This window comes from Prinia subflava, chromosome 3 (genome assembly GCF_021018805.1).
Source record: "Prinia subflava isolate CZ2003 ecotype Zambia chromosome 3, Cam_Psub_1.2, whole genome shotgun sequence".
NCBI classification, from domain to species: domain Eukaryota; kingdom Metazoa; phylum Chordata; class Aves; order Passeriformes; family Cisticolidae; genus Prinia; species Prinia subflava.
In genome coordinates, this window is record NC_086249.1 from 16,889,219 (window position 1) to 16,902,041 (window position 12,823).

At 42.7% G+C, this 12,823-nt stretch overlaps 1 protein-coding gene across 3 annotated transcripts in view; it reads left to right on the top strand.

The window, feature by feature from the left end:
• CD58 (CD58 molecule) overlaps positions 1-12,823 on the top strand; it is a 28,453-nt gene that overhangs the window by 2,751 nt on the left and 12,879 nt on the right. For 2 of the 3 annotated variants that reach the window (XM_063394068.1, XM_063394066.1), the window contains exon 2: positions 11,954-12,247. In XM_063394068.1, the coding sequence (XP_063250138.1) occupies positions 11,954-12,247 (294 nt within the window). Of the gene's footprint in view, positions 1-4,092; positions 4,322-11,953; positions 12,248-12,823 lie in introns of those variants that run through there. The other variant, XM_063394069.1, reaches the window with a different exon arrangement.

Here is a 12,823-nt window from a genome sequence, read left to right on the forward strand (position 1 = left end):
CTTCCAGAATCCTTTCTCCATCCAAACTCAAAGCACTGCACTTACCCCAGTCACACTGCTGAATGTCTAGGGCAGGGGAGATGATGCCCTTCTTCATTCCCCTGTGGAAGCCTGAAGTTGCAGTGTAGCTTTGGTGTCTTCAGGATTCCTACTCACATAGGAATTCCTGCTTTTCACAATGCCAGGCCAAGTCAGTTTTTTATCTGATGAAACCTCAGATTTGTCAATCACAGCACAAAGCTGTAAGGCTATGGAAGGACTGATTTTAGACCTTCCAAGAGCATGCTCCTTCAGTTGTTGGAAGTTCAAGACAAAACTTGCCTAGGCTGGGTACGGGTATAAAGTCTCTAAAGATCTTACCACATCTTAGTATCTAAATAAAGTAGTTTATTTATACAAAAGCACATATCTGAAGGCACGAGAGTTCTAAGAGCGGCCTTATTCTACAACCAATTACAAACCTAGGCAAACAAAGTCTAAACAAGACAATAACTAAAGCATAGAAATCTTAACACACAGAGTTCTAATGAAACAGCAAACAAAGCACAGAATTCCTAACAAGCAGAACTAGTAAGACTATAAGTAAAGCACATATCTGACATTACAGCCTCTAGGTAAATCAGCCTCCCATCTGACCCCAAGCAGGGTTTTCCAACCATGGGGTCACAATAACAGAAAGGGAACACAAGATCACAGATCCCAGACAGGGGTCCCGGCCACAGGGATCACAGTGGCAGTGGAGGGGTCCCCAACTTGGCAGAGTTCCCAAAAGCAGGGTCACAGGGACAAGGAAGGGTCCCGGGGTCCCAAACCCTTGCAGTTCCCGGTTGCAGAGACAGGAACCCTCACAGACTCCCCAGCAGCCCCAAACAGAGTCCCGGGGCAAACGCCGCAGGGAAAAGGGAAGGGACGGGATCGCAGGGGCCAGGAGAGATCCCTGGGGTCCCGAACCCTCGCAGGAGGAAGGGACGGGACCCCAGGGCCCAGATCCCAGGCTACCTTTAGATGATACCTTTAGAATCCCATTCGGCTCCCTGGCAAGGCTCCTTCCTCAGGCTGCAGGAGGTGGAGGTTGGATCGATTGATCAGATTGATCACTCGACCAATTCCTCCAATCTGTCCCCCCGACTGACTGACACAGAGGCTTTTTATCCCAAATTGCAAAATGCATATTCATATTTTTTATCTACACACTAACCAATCTAGGTACAATTCTAAAGTTCATAAAACTACGAAAATCAGCGTCAAAACCTACGCACAAAGCATATCTATTAACGTAAAACTCTGTCTTACTAGCATAAGGTTCTACCTTGTTGTACATAAAACTCATACTAAAAATTATAAACAGTACCCTACTGTATTTTTGTTATGTCTGTACTCTATCACTAGGCCTGAAGCTGTGTCCTTCTACACTGAACTAGGACTTAGGGCATGCAAAGCTTAAAGCTAAGGGTTAGATTTCTACTTTGTGCATTTAAAGCTTTTATACATTCTAATTTTTCTAAAGGCTTTAATTCTATCTCTGTACTTTTCACTCTCTGTGGAGGATCCATGGAAACATGGACTCCGACATCTCCCCCTCTTTGTTTACACGTGTAGACTTTCTTAACAACCTTATTAATCATCTATATTAGTTTTAGGTTTGGCTAACTAGGAAAAAAAAATCTGTGCTACTAAAAGCAAGCAAAGCAAGAGGCAAAAGGATAACATACAATTGTTCCCCACATCTACTAACAGAAATTCTACATTACTACAGATTCCCACATTAAATCCCCAAAGTCCAAAGTCTTTTGTGACTGAAGCACACGATGGCAGGTGCAAATTGGAATCTCTGCGCAGTTCACGTCTGCGTGCTTGCTCATCTGTTCATGGAGTGGTCAGCGTGTTTCTGTGCTCGCTGTCTTCTTCACATTCTATACTAGAATTCACCTGGGCTCAAATCTGCAGAAACACAAGCAAGCCCTTCGCCCCAGGTTAATAGAGAAAGTGTACCTTCAATTTGTCCTGTTTCTAGATTTCTAAACTAAAAAAAACCTTTTCCCTGTGTGTACCGGTGTAAAATTGCACTTAAAGAACATCCACTGACTGGTGGATATTTTACACTTCTCCATTCTAATGAGTTGACAGCTCCTATAAATACAGAAAATTGCACCAGCTGGTAGACTGGGCAATATTTATGATTGATGTGAATATTACATAAGTGCACAGGTACTCTAAACAAATGCATAACTCTGTTAAGTACTGACAGAAATCAGGAAAATTCAGGTACAACAATGAAGAACAGGCATAATTGGTGACTTTTAACAATTACATATGTAAAATAAGATAATTACTAATTACTAAAACACTGTGCTTTCATCTCAGAGTCTGCAGACAGCTTTTGGAACCTTTTTTCAGTTTGGACCCAGACCACCTTTCCTGGGCAAGATGCTCAGGTCCACCCTGAAAATTGGTTCAGCTGTCATTTTACAGGGTCAAATTGTCAAGTCAAAATGACTTGAATTTGTTTTTTGAAGCAGAAACCATCTGAGCTTTTAGCAGAACATCCATCCAGATAGAGTCAGGGCTTGGCCAAGGCTCGGGCTCTAAACTGGAGTGAGGTCCTTTAATACATTTCTAAAACAAAGATCCTAACAATAGCAATTATGAAATACTTAAACAATTAAAAAATAAAGGAAAGATCTTGAAATGACACGTGTCCTTATATAGTTAGAAGAAGGATATTAAAGCACATCAAAAATCCTCTGCAAATAAGGAAAATTAACAAATTCACATCAAATAATTAATATATCAACACTAATCATCCTAGAAAATTGAAATAATACCTTTCTAAACTATCATATACTTATAACTTACAAAAAGGGAAACTTCACTAAAACAGCTTACAACCAACAACAATCCTAATGTGGCTTTGTGAAATGCAGCTAATGATAAAACCTTTCAAACCTTCCAAACCTTTCATCTTCCTCCATCTACTAATAGGTGTTTTCCAATGTTTCATCATTGCTGTTCCCGTGAAGCATCTTATCTCTAGAACTAATTTAACTTTACAACTAAAATGAGCATATTTTCTTAAAAACAAACAACACTTAATATGAATAAATCTTAACAAAACTCATATGCGATAAAAACCTTAATAGGATATAGACTTAATATTATTTAAATCTTATAAAACTTAAACCTACCAAAACTTAAAAATAACTTAAACTTAACAGAATTTAAACTTAACCTAACATAATTTAATTGAACAATACTTAACCTATACTTAAACTAAACCACACTGACTATACTTAAACTAAACTATATAAAAGTTTATCTTAATATTAACAGATTACTAAAATATAACTTAACTCAAACATACATATATAATAAATGACTCTAATTAAAAGTCCATTTCTATTAAATCCATTTCTATTCTACTCTCCATTGTGATTGTGCTTCATATGGTAATGTATTTCTGTATTAATTAGAGTACAAGTTAGATGTTGTTGTACTTTTTGGTGGTGACTAGTTTCCCTGCAACTGGACTGAAAAAGTCCAGAAGAGATGCTGGACAGAAATTTTCCATATAAAGACAAGCCAGGTCATTGTTACATTGTGTGTCTATGACATCTATCAGGTGATCTAAAAACATGAGAAATGTCTCTAATGTTCCCTGCTTTATGTCTGGATAAGTCTCTTTTGCGGTTGTTATTGACTGAGTCAACACCAGAGCTTCACAAGCAGGATCCTCAGTGTCCCCATGATTTAGTGTCTGTAATAAGTTGACACCCTGTCTGCCATCCCTCACTGACAAAGCCACAAACAGCTCTGCAGCCAGGGACTCCTGCTGAGCCTCTCTTGGAGGAAGCCTCCATTCAGGCTGAGATGAAGGGTGTTCTATGTTAGAAGTGACTAAATCTGCTTCCCAGTTTAAGTCTGCTGGGTCTAAAATTAATAAATCTGAGTCACTGTCCGAGCAAGTGTTATTTATGTCTGTGTTTTGGTGCATAATAGTCTTATGGTGTCTCTCACGGATGTCCTGTGTGGTTGTTTTACTTTGGTGCCTGCCCTCCCCTGTTCCCCCCTCTTGTTGCAGCGTTGGTATTGTCCGAGGTCTGTGCAGGATCGGGGGGGTCAGTGGAGAGTCCGGGCTCACAGGCACGGGCTCAGGCGCTGAAGGCAGGACGGTGTGGGCTGGCGCACGCATGACATCACTCCGCAGGGCTGCTTGTTTTCCGCGGCCAGTACAAACCGCGTGTTCGTGTGATGGCGGCGTGGGTGCTGGCAGCGGCTCTCGCGGTCGCGCTCCTGGATGGCGGTGTCCGATGGGTTATGACAGGTTAGGTGCAGAGTCTCCCGTGCCGTGGTCGGGCGGCGGCAGCGGCGGCAGCGGCGGCTCCCGTAGGATGAGAGCCACGGCTGCCACCGGACCGTGCAGCGGTGTAAAGGACGGCAAGGTTTTAGTTTGTGAACGATCCATGATCCTTGCGGGGGTGGGCTGCGGCGGGACTCCCGAAGAGTTCGGGTTCTCCCAGCACGGGCCTTTGTGTGGCGGGGGGAGTCCCTCCGCAGCCCGGGTCCGCGGCTGGAGCTGGCAGGGGGGCTCTGACCATGCTGCAGTCTGTGTTTGTGCTCCCGAGCTCGCGGCTGGGTGCGGTGGAGCTGTATCGTCCTCTGTCCCGCGGCTCCCGGGCCGCGGCATGGGCTCGGCAGCCGGGGGAACAAACTCTTGTTGCTGAGGAACAGACAGAGATTCATCTTTGCCCCCCACCGCCCCTAGAAGCGAATCGCGGTCCCGGGTTACCTCAACAGTTTGCGATGCAGCTTTACTGAATAAAGTAAGTTCGAAGTTTGCAATTTCCATTTCTGATTAGTTAAAAAGTTTTACAGTTTTAAAGTAGCAGTTAAAGTAGCAGTTTTAGAGTAATACCTTCAAATCCTTTCCAGAAACATCATAGCCATTATTCAAAATCAGTAACTTTAAACAATCATAGATGTGGTTTTGTTCTTTAGACAAATTATTCCCCATATTTAGGATTACTCCAGACCGTTATTTCGCTAGTAGGAACGGCAGCTTTTCCAGCGTCCTGGAGAAAGCCTTAGAACACCGCCCTTATCCTTCCTTCGGGATACAGATTCTTGTAAAAGGCCCCCGCGGGGCAAAGGCTGTTTTCATCCCAACAGCTAAATCGAGCAGTCGTCTGGAGAGACCTGGCCGTTGCTTATGTATAGCAATGTACGCCGCTCTTAAAACGAGGGGCACCAATTTGCCTAGGATCCATGGAAACATGGACTCCGACAAAAACTCTGTTCAGATTTGGGATCCTGGATGTTGTATGTGGGTGGAAAGAAAGTTAATGTGGTATCTGTGGCCTAGGTTGGTGAAGGAATCCACAGAGAGATCTTTGTGTCCTTCCTGTAGAGGAGGTGAATGAATAATACCTCACCAGGAGGATCACAGTGCCAGCCACTCCTGTGGGAACGCAGTTCTGTTGCACGGCAGATGGCAGCCAAACTTCTGCTTGCTTTAGCTGCATCAGAATCCTGCCCCAAAAGCAGAGAGGATATGGGAAGCAAACTGGAAATGTGACCTAGAGCACCTAGGAGCATTCTGTGTCTGTATTAAGGCTCATCTGAAAGCCACAGAATTCTTTCAGTGTTCTGAGCATCAACTCTTTTTTATGCAATTTTACTGCCTTCTAGTTCTTGCATATTTAGATGGATTCCTTAATACCATTTTCATTGTATGTTTGCATTAATGATTGCTTCATTTCTTAATTTAACTTTTTTATAATTGAGTTAAGCTGAGAAAACCTGGTTCACCTAAAAGCAGAAGTTGCCATCTCTAGTACTGAGCATAGACTGACAGCCTGAGCGCTGAGAAAAATTATTTTTCTTTCAGACTTCTTCTGAGACTGACCAGCATAGAAACCAGACTTCCCTCAATGTGACTTCTTTTGTCTGTGTCATTAGGCAGTTCAACAAGTTTGGCCTGGCTTATTTTTTAAATTATTATTTTAAAATTTCCTGTCTTCTTTTTTTCTCTATACAAACAGATATATGCTCCTTTCTGCATTTTTATTGATCAGAAAAACACTGAGATTGCTCAATGTTTCTTCTGTGTCTCTCCACTCCATGAGAGGTGTCACAGAAACTGCACTACAAGGCATTGTGATGAATGTGGGAAAATCTAGACTCCTAACAAATTCAGGTTGTTTGTGGAATGTGGTTATTTTGTGTGTTCCTAATAGAAATGTCAAACACAATTTTAAGTAGTATAAATGGAGCACTGTGAAGCTGACACCTGTTTGTGCTGACCTGTCCCCTTACTCTTGAATCTCTGTTGTGAATAAACAGAGGAATTCTGTTTATTCAGAATTCAGAATAAATTCCTCACAGAGAAAGAAAAAAACCAAACCAAACCTCTGCCGTCTGCTTGAAGACTCTTGATAAGAGCTGAGGTTGTTATGCCATATAAAATGAAAATGAAACAATATTTTTGCCATTGCTATTTAATACTACAGGATGAACACAGTGAAAAAAAATTCTGATAGTTTCTTGCCTTAATATAATTAATGGTCTTAGACTTTAGAAAGCCAAGATTATCTCTAGATTGCATTCACAGACTTCTTCCATCCTGAGTGTGTTAAAGGCTTCATCATAAAAAAAACAAAAAACAAAAAACAAAAAACAAACAAAAAAAACCCAAACAAACAAACAAAAAAAAAGTGGGTTTAAGTCTGTTTATTTTTGATTTTTTCGTTACTGGTCCTCCTTTCTGTTTCCAGCCTCAGGAGAGCCAATTGGCCGTGTTCAGGGTAGTGTGGCTGGCTGGGTGATACAGGGTTTGTAAGACACAGAGGTTGTGGAGTCTGTTTAAGCTGATGTTGCCACAGGTTGAGAGCAGTTCCTGTCTATGGCGTCAGTTTGTGCCATCCTCTATAAGTAGAACTGCAAAGATGATGTGGCTGAAAACAAACCCCACTGAAGGAAAGAGTTACCAAGACAGATTATTTTATCAGTGCTGTTGATCATGGAGCCTACATGAAGACAGCATAGGAAATGCTGCTGTCAGGATGCTGGGAATAATAGAGGATTTGGAATCATAGAATGGTTTGGGTTGGAGGAGACCTTAATGGTCATCCAGTTCCAACCCTCTGCCATGGGCAGGGACACCTTCCACTAGACCAGATTGCTCAGAGCTGCATCCAGACTGGCCTTGAACACAGCCAGGGATGGGGCATCCATTCTCTGGGCAACCTGTTCCAGTGTCTCTGGATTGCTTTCAAATCTGCTTTTTTCATAGTTCAAGGCAGGCTTAAATGCAAGTCAGTTCTGTCCCTAAGCAAAGCCTAGAGACTGTAAATAATCAATAATCTGCAGGACACAATGATCCTCTGTAATAGTTTACCACTGCTAAAAGTGGCAATTCCCAGTGCTTTCTCTCCCTGGCCTGTCCCAGTGCCCAGCCACCCTCAGGGTGAAGAACCTTTTTCTAATATCCAACCTAAACCTCCCCTGACAGCTTCAGGCCATTTCCTCAGGTCCTGTCACTGGTCACCACAGAAAAGAGATCAGTGCCTGCCCCTCCTCTGTTCTCACCCTCGTTCTTCCGCATTTCGCTCACTTCTGCTCCATTCCCTGCACGAGCACTGGTGTTCCCACAGTGAGTCCCATCTGGGAATTACTGTCCTTCTGTGGGTTTTTGTTGTTTCTTTGGCCGGAGTTGGGGGAGTGTGTCAAGTACAGTCTATCAGCAGATTGCACTGCCTGCCTGCCTGTTTCACTGCAGGAACAGGCAGACAAAAAAGGGGAGAAGGAGGAATAGGTAAATCATCCCTGTGCTTTTGGTCACCAGCATAGTTTTAAAATGACTGGGTAGCCTCTACATGGGAGTGCTGCCTGTTGTTGGGCCCTTGCTGAGGGATATGACTGAAGGTATGGGATTTGTGGTGAGGAGGGACCCAGGTCTGTTGGTAGGTGCCACCCTTGGGTCCTGCCTTTGCTGATGTGTAGAGCTCTGTAGATGCAGTCCCACATTGTCCAGAGGAGCAACACACACATCTGTGAACGTGCTGCAGTATTCAGGAGAACACCTCTGCTTTGGATGTTGCATGTAGGATTTGCATTCATTCCTGCACAAATGTCATTTTCTCTTGTACCAGCCTGGGCTGCTGCTACATCTTATTGTCATCTGTGTTCTCTCTCTCCTGGGTGCAGCTTTTGCCTGTGCTTTTACACCGTGGGTCTAAGTGCTTTCTTACTGGAGTTTAGGAAGTGGGTTGTGTTTGTGGCCTGTGGGGGAATTGAGAGGACTATGGTTGGTAAATATTCTCATAGTCCTTCTGAACTGAACATTTATTTCAGATTTTTCTGCACCTGGTGGTTTTGAGGGTTAGGAAGGAACATAACTGTCTGCTGGTTACAGTTGATGGGGGAATTCAAATTTTTTAAAAAGCTGAAGAGAGGAGTAGTTGGGAAGTTACAACAAATAAAAGAAAAATCTACTCTTTAGAAAGCCCTACTCCTGAAGCAAATAGTTCCTTGCCATAAACTAATTAGTAAGGACTTTTCCACCCATTTTCAGCAGGTGGAATGTTAGTGTCTTAATGGCAATGGAAGAACACAGCTGCTGCCTGTACAGACCTAATATATACCTATAAGCATTTCAAATAGGTATTTCAGACCAAAAAAATTAATGATAGCATTAAAAATAAAAAGGCCTTAGCTTACAGATGTTCTCCAAAATAACTAGGCTTTACATCAGCTCCAAGAAAAGTAGTGAAGAAAGTCAAACCAAGTAGACAAATACAATATTGAAGCATTTTGCTGGTAAATGAAGTATTAAGTTCTACTTAGTCCGAACTGAATATGGATGCCTTTAGCCTACTAAAATGCTGAAAGAGCCAGAAGTAGTCTGGGGAGTACTGAAACTCGAGTACAGCACTGAGTTGTGTGGGTCTGGCTAGTGGAGAAGTGGGAGCAGAAGATGATGTAGACATGGTGAGGTGATGGGTTTGCAGAAGAGGCTTTGCCCACACAGTGTTAGCTCCTCTTTACCCATGCCACTTTGACATGTGATTTGACTAGAAGGACAGAACACAAAGACTTGGCATAAGAAGGAATTTGGTGTGGGTTTTAGGAGGTACAGGAGCAGATAATCTGATGGTTTCTGTAGAGGCTACTGGAGACCTTAGCACAGCACTGTTTTGTTGTGTGAACTTCCTCTTGGAATAATAGGCTACAACAAGAGAGGGAGAAAGCACTTCTAGCTTTCCAAAAAGTGTGTGTGAGAGAATTTGGTTGTCACTTCTCCCTCTTTGCTCACTGTGAAATAGGAAATTTGTTTCCATATAGAATGAAGTAGAAAAGATGGGGGTTTCTTAGGAATTTAGAAAACATGATGACACATGCTTTTTCCAGAAGCTCAAAGATGCGTGGTTATGACCTTACGCAACATTTCTGTATTTCTTTTAAAAAAGGAAGCTGATGGCACTGACTGGGGACTTCTTCACATTTTTGCTAGACCAGAAAAGCAGGGAAATAAAACCAGAGATTGGATGTTTTAAGGTGGGAGGAGGTGACTGTTATCCTTGAGGAATAAGCTTTTCCTTGTCCTGCTGCTGGACCTGCCAGCAAGAAGAGAGTGTGCTGAAGACAGCAGTGCCCCCCTGTGCCATGCAGAACCCGTGGAGAGAAAAAGTGGGTTTTTCTCAGCTCTGCTTTCCTTCCACTCCTGGGCTTGTAGAAGCAAAAATTTTGCTCTTGTAATTCCAGCCTAGAACTTGTGACTAACTGAAAGAGAGCAAAGACGTGAATCATTTACCTGGATCAGCACTCAAATGTAGGGAGTTACAAGTGGTTGGCTGATCAGTGGTGGCTGTCCTTGCTCATGTTCTTAGTGCTTAGTTCTGTGAGTCCTTGCTAAAGGCTCTTGTCGACAGCCACTGTGGTTTGGCTTATGCTGGTATCAGGCCACCACAGCCTGGTTGTGTCTGTGACCCAAAGCTACCAAGAGGTAGAATTTCACAGTGGGAAGAGGAGGGAGGTTTTCTCCATGCTAGGAATACCATATTTCTTAGGCAGTGAGGGATGACTTCTTGAGGAATATGCTCTCCTGGAAATTGTCTTTATGAAACAAAGGTCTCTAACAAAACTCCAGGCTTTGTCAGATCAAAACAGCATTCCACCCTACCCAGAATCTTGCAATCTTGTGGTCTTCAGACACAAAGTCTGGAGTTTCTGAGTTCTCCTTTCTTCTGGAAATCATTAATTGAGATAGGTGGAAAGGGATGCTGAAGTAAAATGTTTAAATCTGCCTGAACACGATAGAATACAAAGAAAGCAGGAAGGTTGTGTTGACAAGATGTGGGAGTTGATAGCTTACCCTGATTATTTCTACAATTCCTCTGCCTGGAAAAGGCGACCACGTAAGCGCAGACAACAAGAAGCTGCAATTCCAGGGACACGAGAAGAGTGCTTTCGTGGGTAAATTGGATATTCCATGAAAAGTAAGGCATGGAGAAGACGTGTGTGTGCAGTTCTCTAGCCAAGCACACAGAAGAGTGTTTCTATTGCTTGTGTTCACTGTCCTGTCCGAGAAGGTCTGTGTTTCTGTGGCGTGGCAGAACAGCTGACGAGCACTGTCCTTCGCCAGTAGGAAAGGGAGGCCTAGCTGGCCTTCTGTTTGTCAGGATGTAGGAATTGTTGGGTCCTTAAATTGATGCCATTTAGGAAAAAAATTTTTAAAAGATAAAACCCAAAATACTATCTGCCACTTGGAAGCAGTCGGCTTGAGGAGTAGACATCTGAAATATTTGTTCCACCATGCATAGCTACTGTTTAAAGGGAGGTTTTACATGGTGCAGATTGGGAATCCTGCCTTAATATGAGACCTCATTTGTATCTTAACCATGCCCTTCCTCCAATGTACAAGTAAAAAGTTACCAGCTACTGTGGACCAAAATCGATTCCTAAATGCAAGTGTCACTTGAACTTGATAGCAAAGTGTTTTTGTTTATGTTCCTGTCTGCCATGGCAGTGATCTTGCAATTGTTTTAGAGCCATTTGAGCTATTTGGAAGTGGAAGATGATTGCTGAAGACTGAAGCAGAGATGCAGGGATGCTGATGGTTTAAAGGTTGTGATCTCTTCTCCACAGCAGGATTTTGTCTCTTAGATCAGTAGGGTTTTTTTCTCACAAATGTGCCTGTTTTCAATGAAAATTAGGGGAAATCTCTTACCTCTCTTCTGCTGTGGTTTATTTATTTATATTGAATGCCTGGGCATTTTTAGCAGAGTGCAATTGACTCAAAACTTAAAACAGTGGAGGTTTCTGAACAGCTTCATTCGTGCTGACAGCTCTGCAAGATCTCAGAGGATGAGATGCTGTTTCACATATATTGATTGTGAAGTAAACTTGCTTAAGTTACATTTCAAGGGAAATCCCTAATACCCCCATGACTTCAGAGCAGGTGCTTTCAACTCAGTAGCAGTTTTGTATCAGAAGTGTGCTTTTTATTAACTGTGAATATTCATACTGGGAAAACTGCAGTTTATTTGATCAGCAGGAACTTCAGTCTGGGTGTTCTGCAACAAGACACTAAAACAGATATTGGCGGTGACAATTCTTCATTTAATATTTTTTACCAGATCATGGGCAGGAGACCTAATTGAAGTGACCAGAGAGAAAGCATTGAGAATAGAGGGGCTTAGGACAGGGAAGATCACTGGGGCAATTATCTGCCTGGGACCAGAATGTGGAAACGGGATTCCTTTGCTGTGCCTGTCATGCAATTGTACTGGCAGCCTGGGTTTGGGTAACTCTTAACTGATGTGTACCTTAGTTTGCAACTTTGTGATGTGCTTCTAACCTTAATTTGAATGGGTATGATATTGCATATGGCATTAGTCAAGCAGTGTTTTATAAAATGATTGTGGAAGTAACTTTTTCTTTTTTCCCTCCCCTATAGCACACATCTACTGTATGGACATAGTAGGCATCATGGGAGAAAATTTTAGTTTTCCAGTACAAATAGACCAAAAAATGGTGGAACCTGTCTGGAGGAAAGACAAGCATAAAGTGGCTGAATGGGAAGGGCAAAACAATCCGAAATATTTCGGTCTTCTCCGCAACAGGGGTGTACTTATGGAGAATGGATCCTTGACTATAGTTAACCTGGAGAAGGATGATGCTGGCACATATGAGTTACAGTACCGGCATTCTGGGCAAGATCACTACTTAACTTTAAAACTTGTTGTGTTAGGTAAGTACTGGAAGAACTGCATAAAGAATGTGAACCACTATTCACTTTAAAATGTCTAGAAAACACGTTGTGTATTTGTCAGGGAAGCCAACAGAAAGAGGGAGCTGTTCTTTGTCTCTATTTTTAAGTTGCTTAGGCACTTTGAACAAGTTTTCAAAGGTGGCATCTCATTTGTGTGCCCATCATTACACCTTGGGATGACTTTGAGAATGTGTGTAGACAGCACACTGCACTTTCAGGGCGACAACCAAACTATTTGAGCAAGCTGACCAGGTAATCCCAGACATTATGTATCAAAGATATTCCTCCAGGCATATTGCACATGCCTGAATATCTGTGGTATCATCCTGTTCAGATCTACTCAGGCTCACTAGTAGCCTTTGGGAAATAAATGTGAGCAGTGTGTCTATCAGTCCCAAGGACAGTGAACTTTGAGGACTCTTGGGCTAGGCCTGGGAGAACCACAAACAGGTGGTTTACAGGTCACTTTCAGAGACACATTTCTCTCTCATGCACGTGTGCACACACCCCCACACTTTTGTCTATGCACTCTCCTGCTGCTTTTGTTGCTCCAGC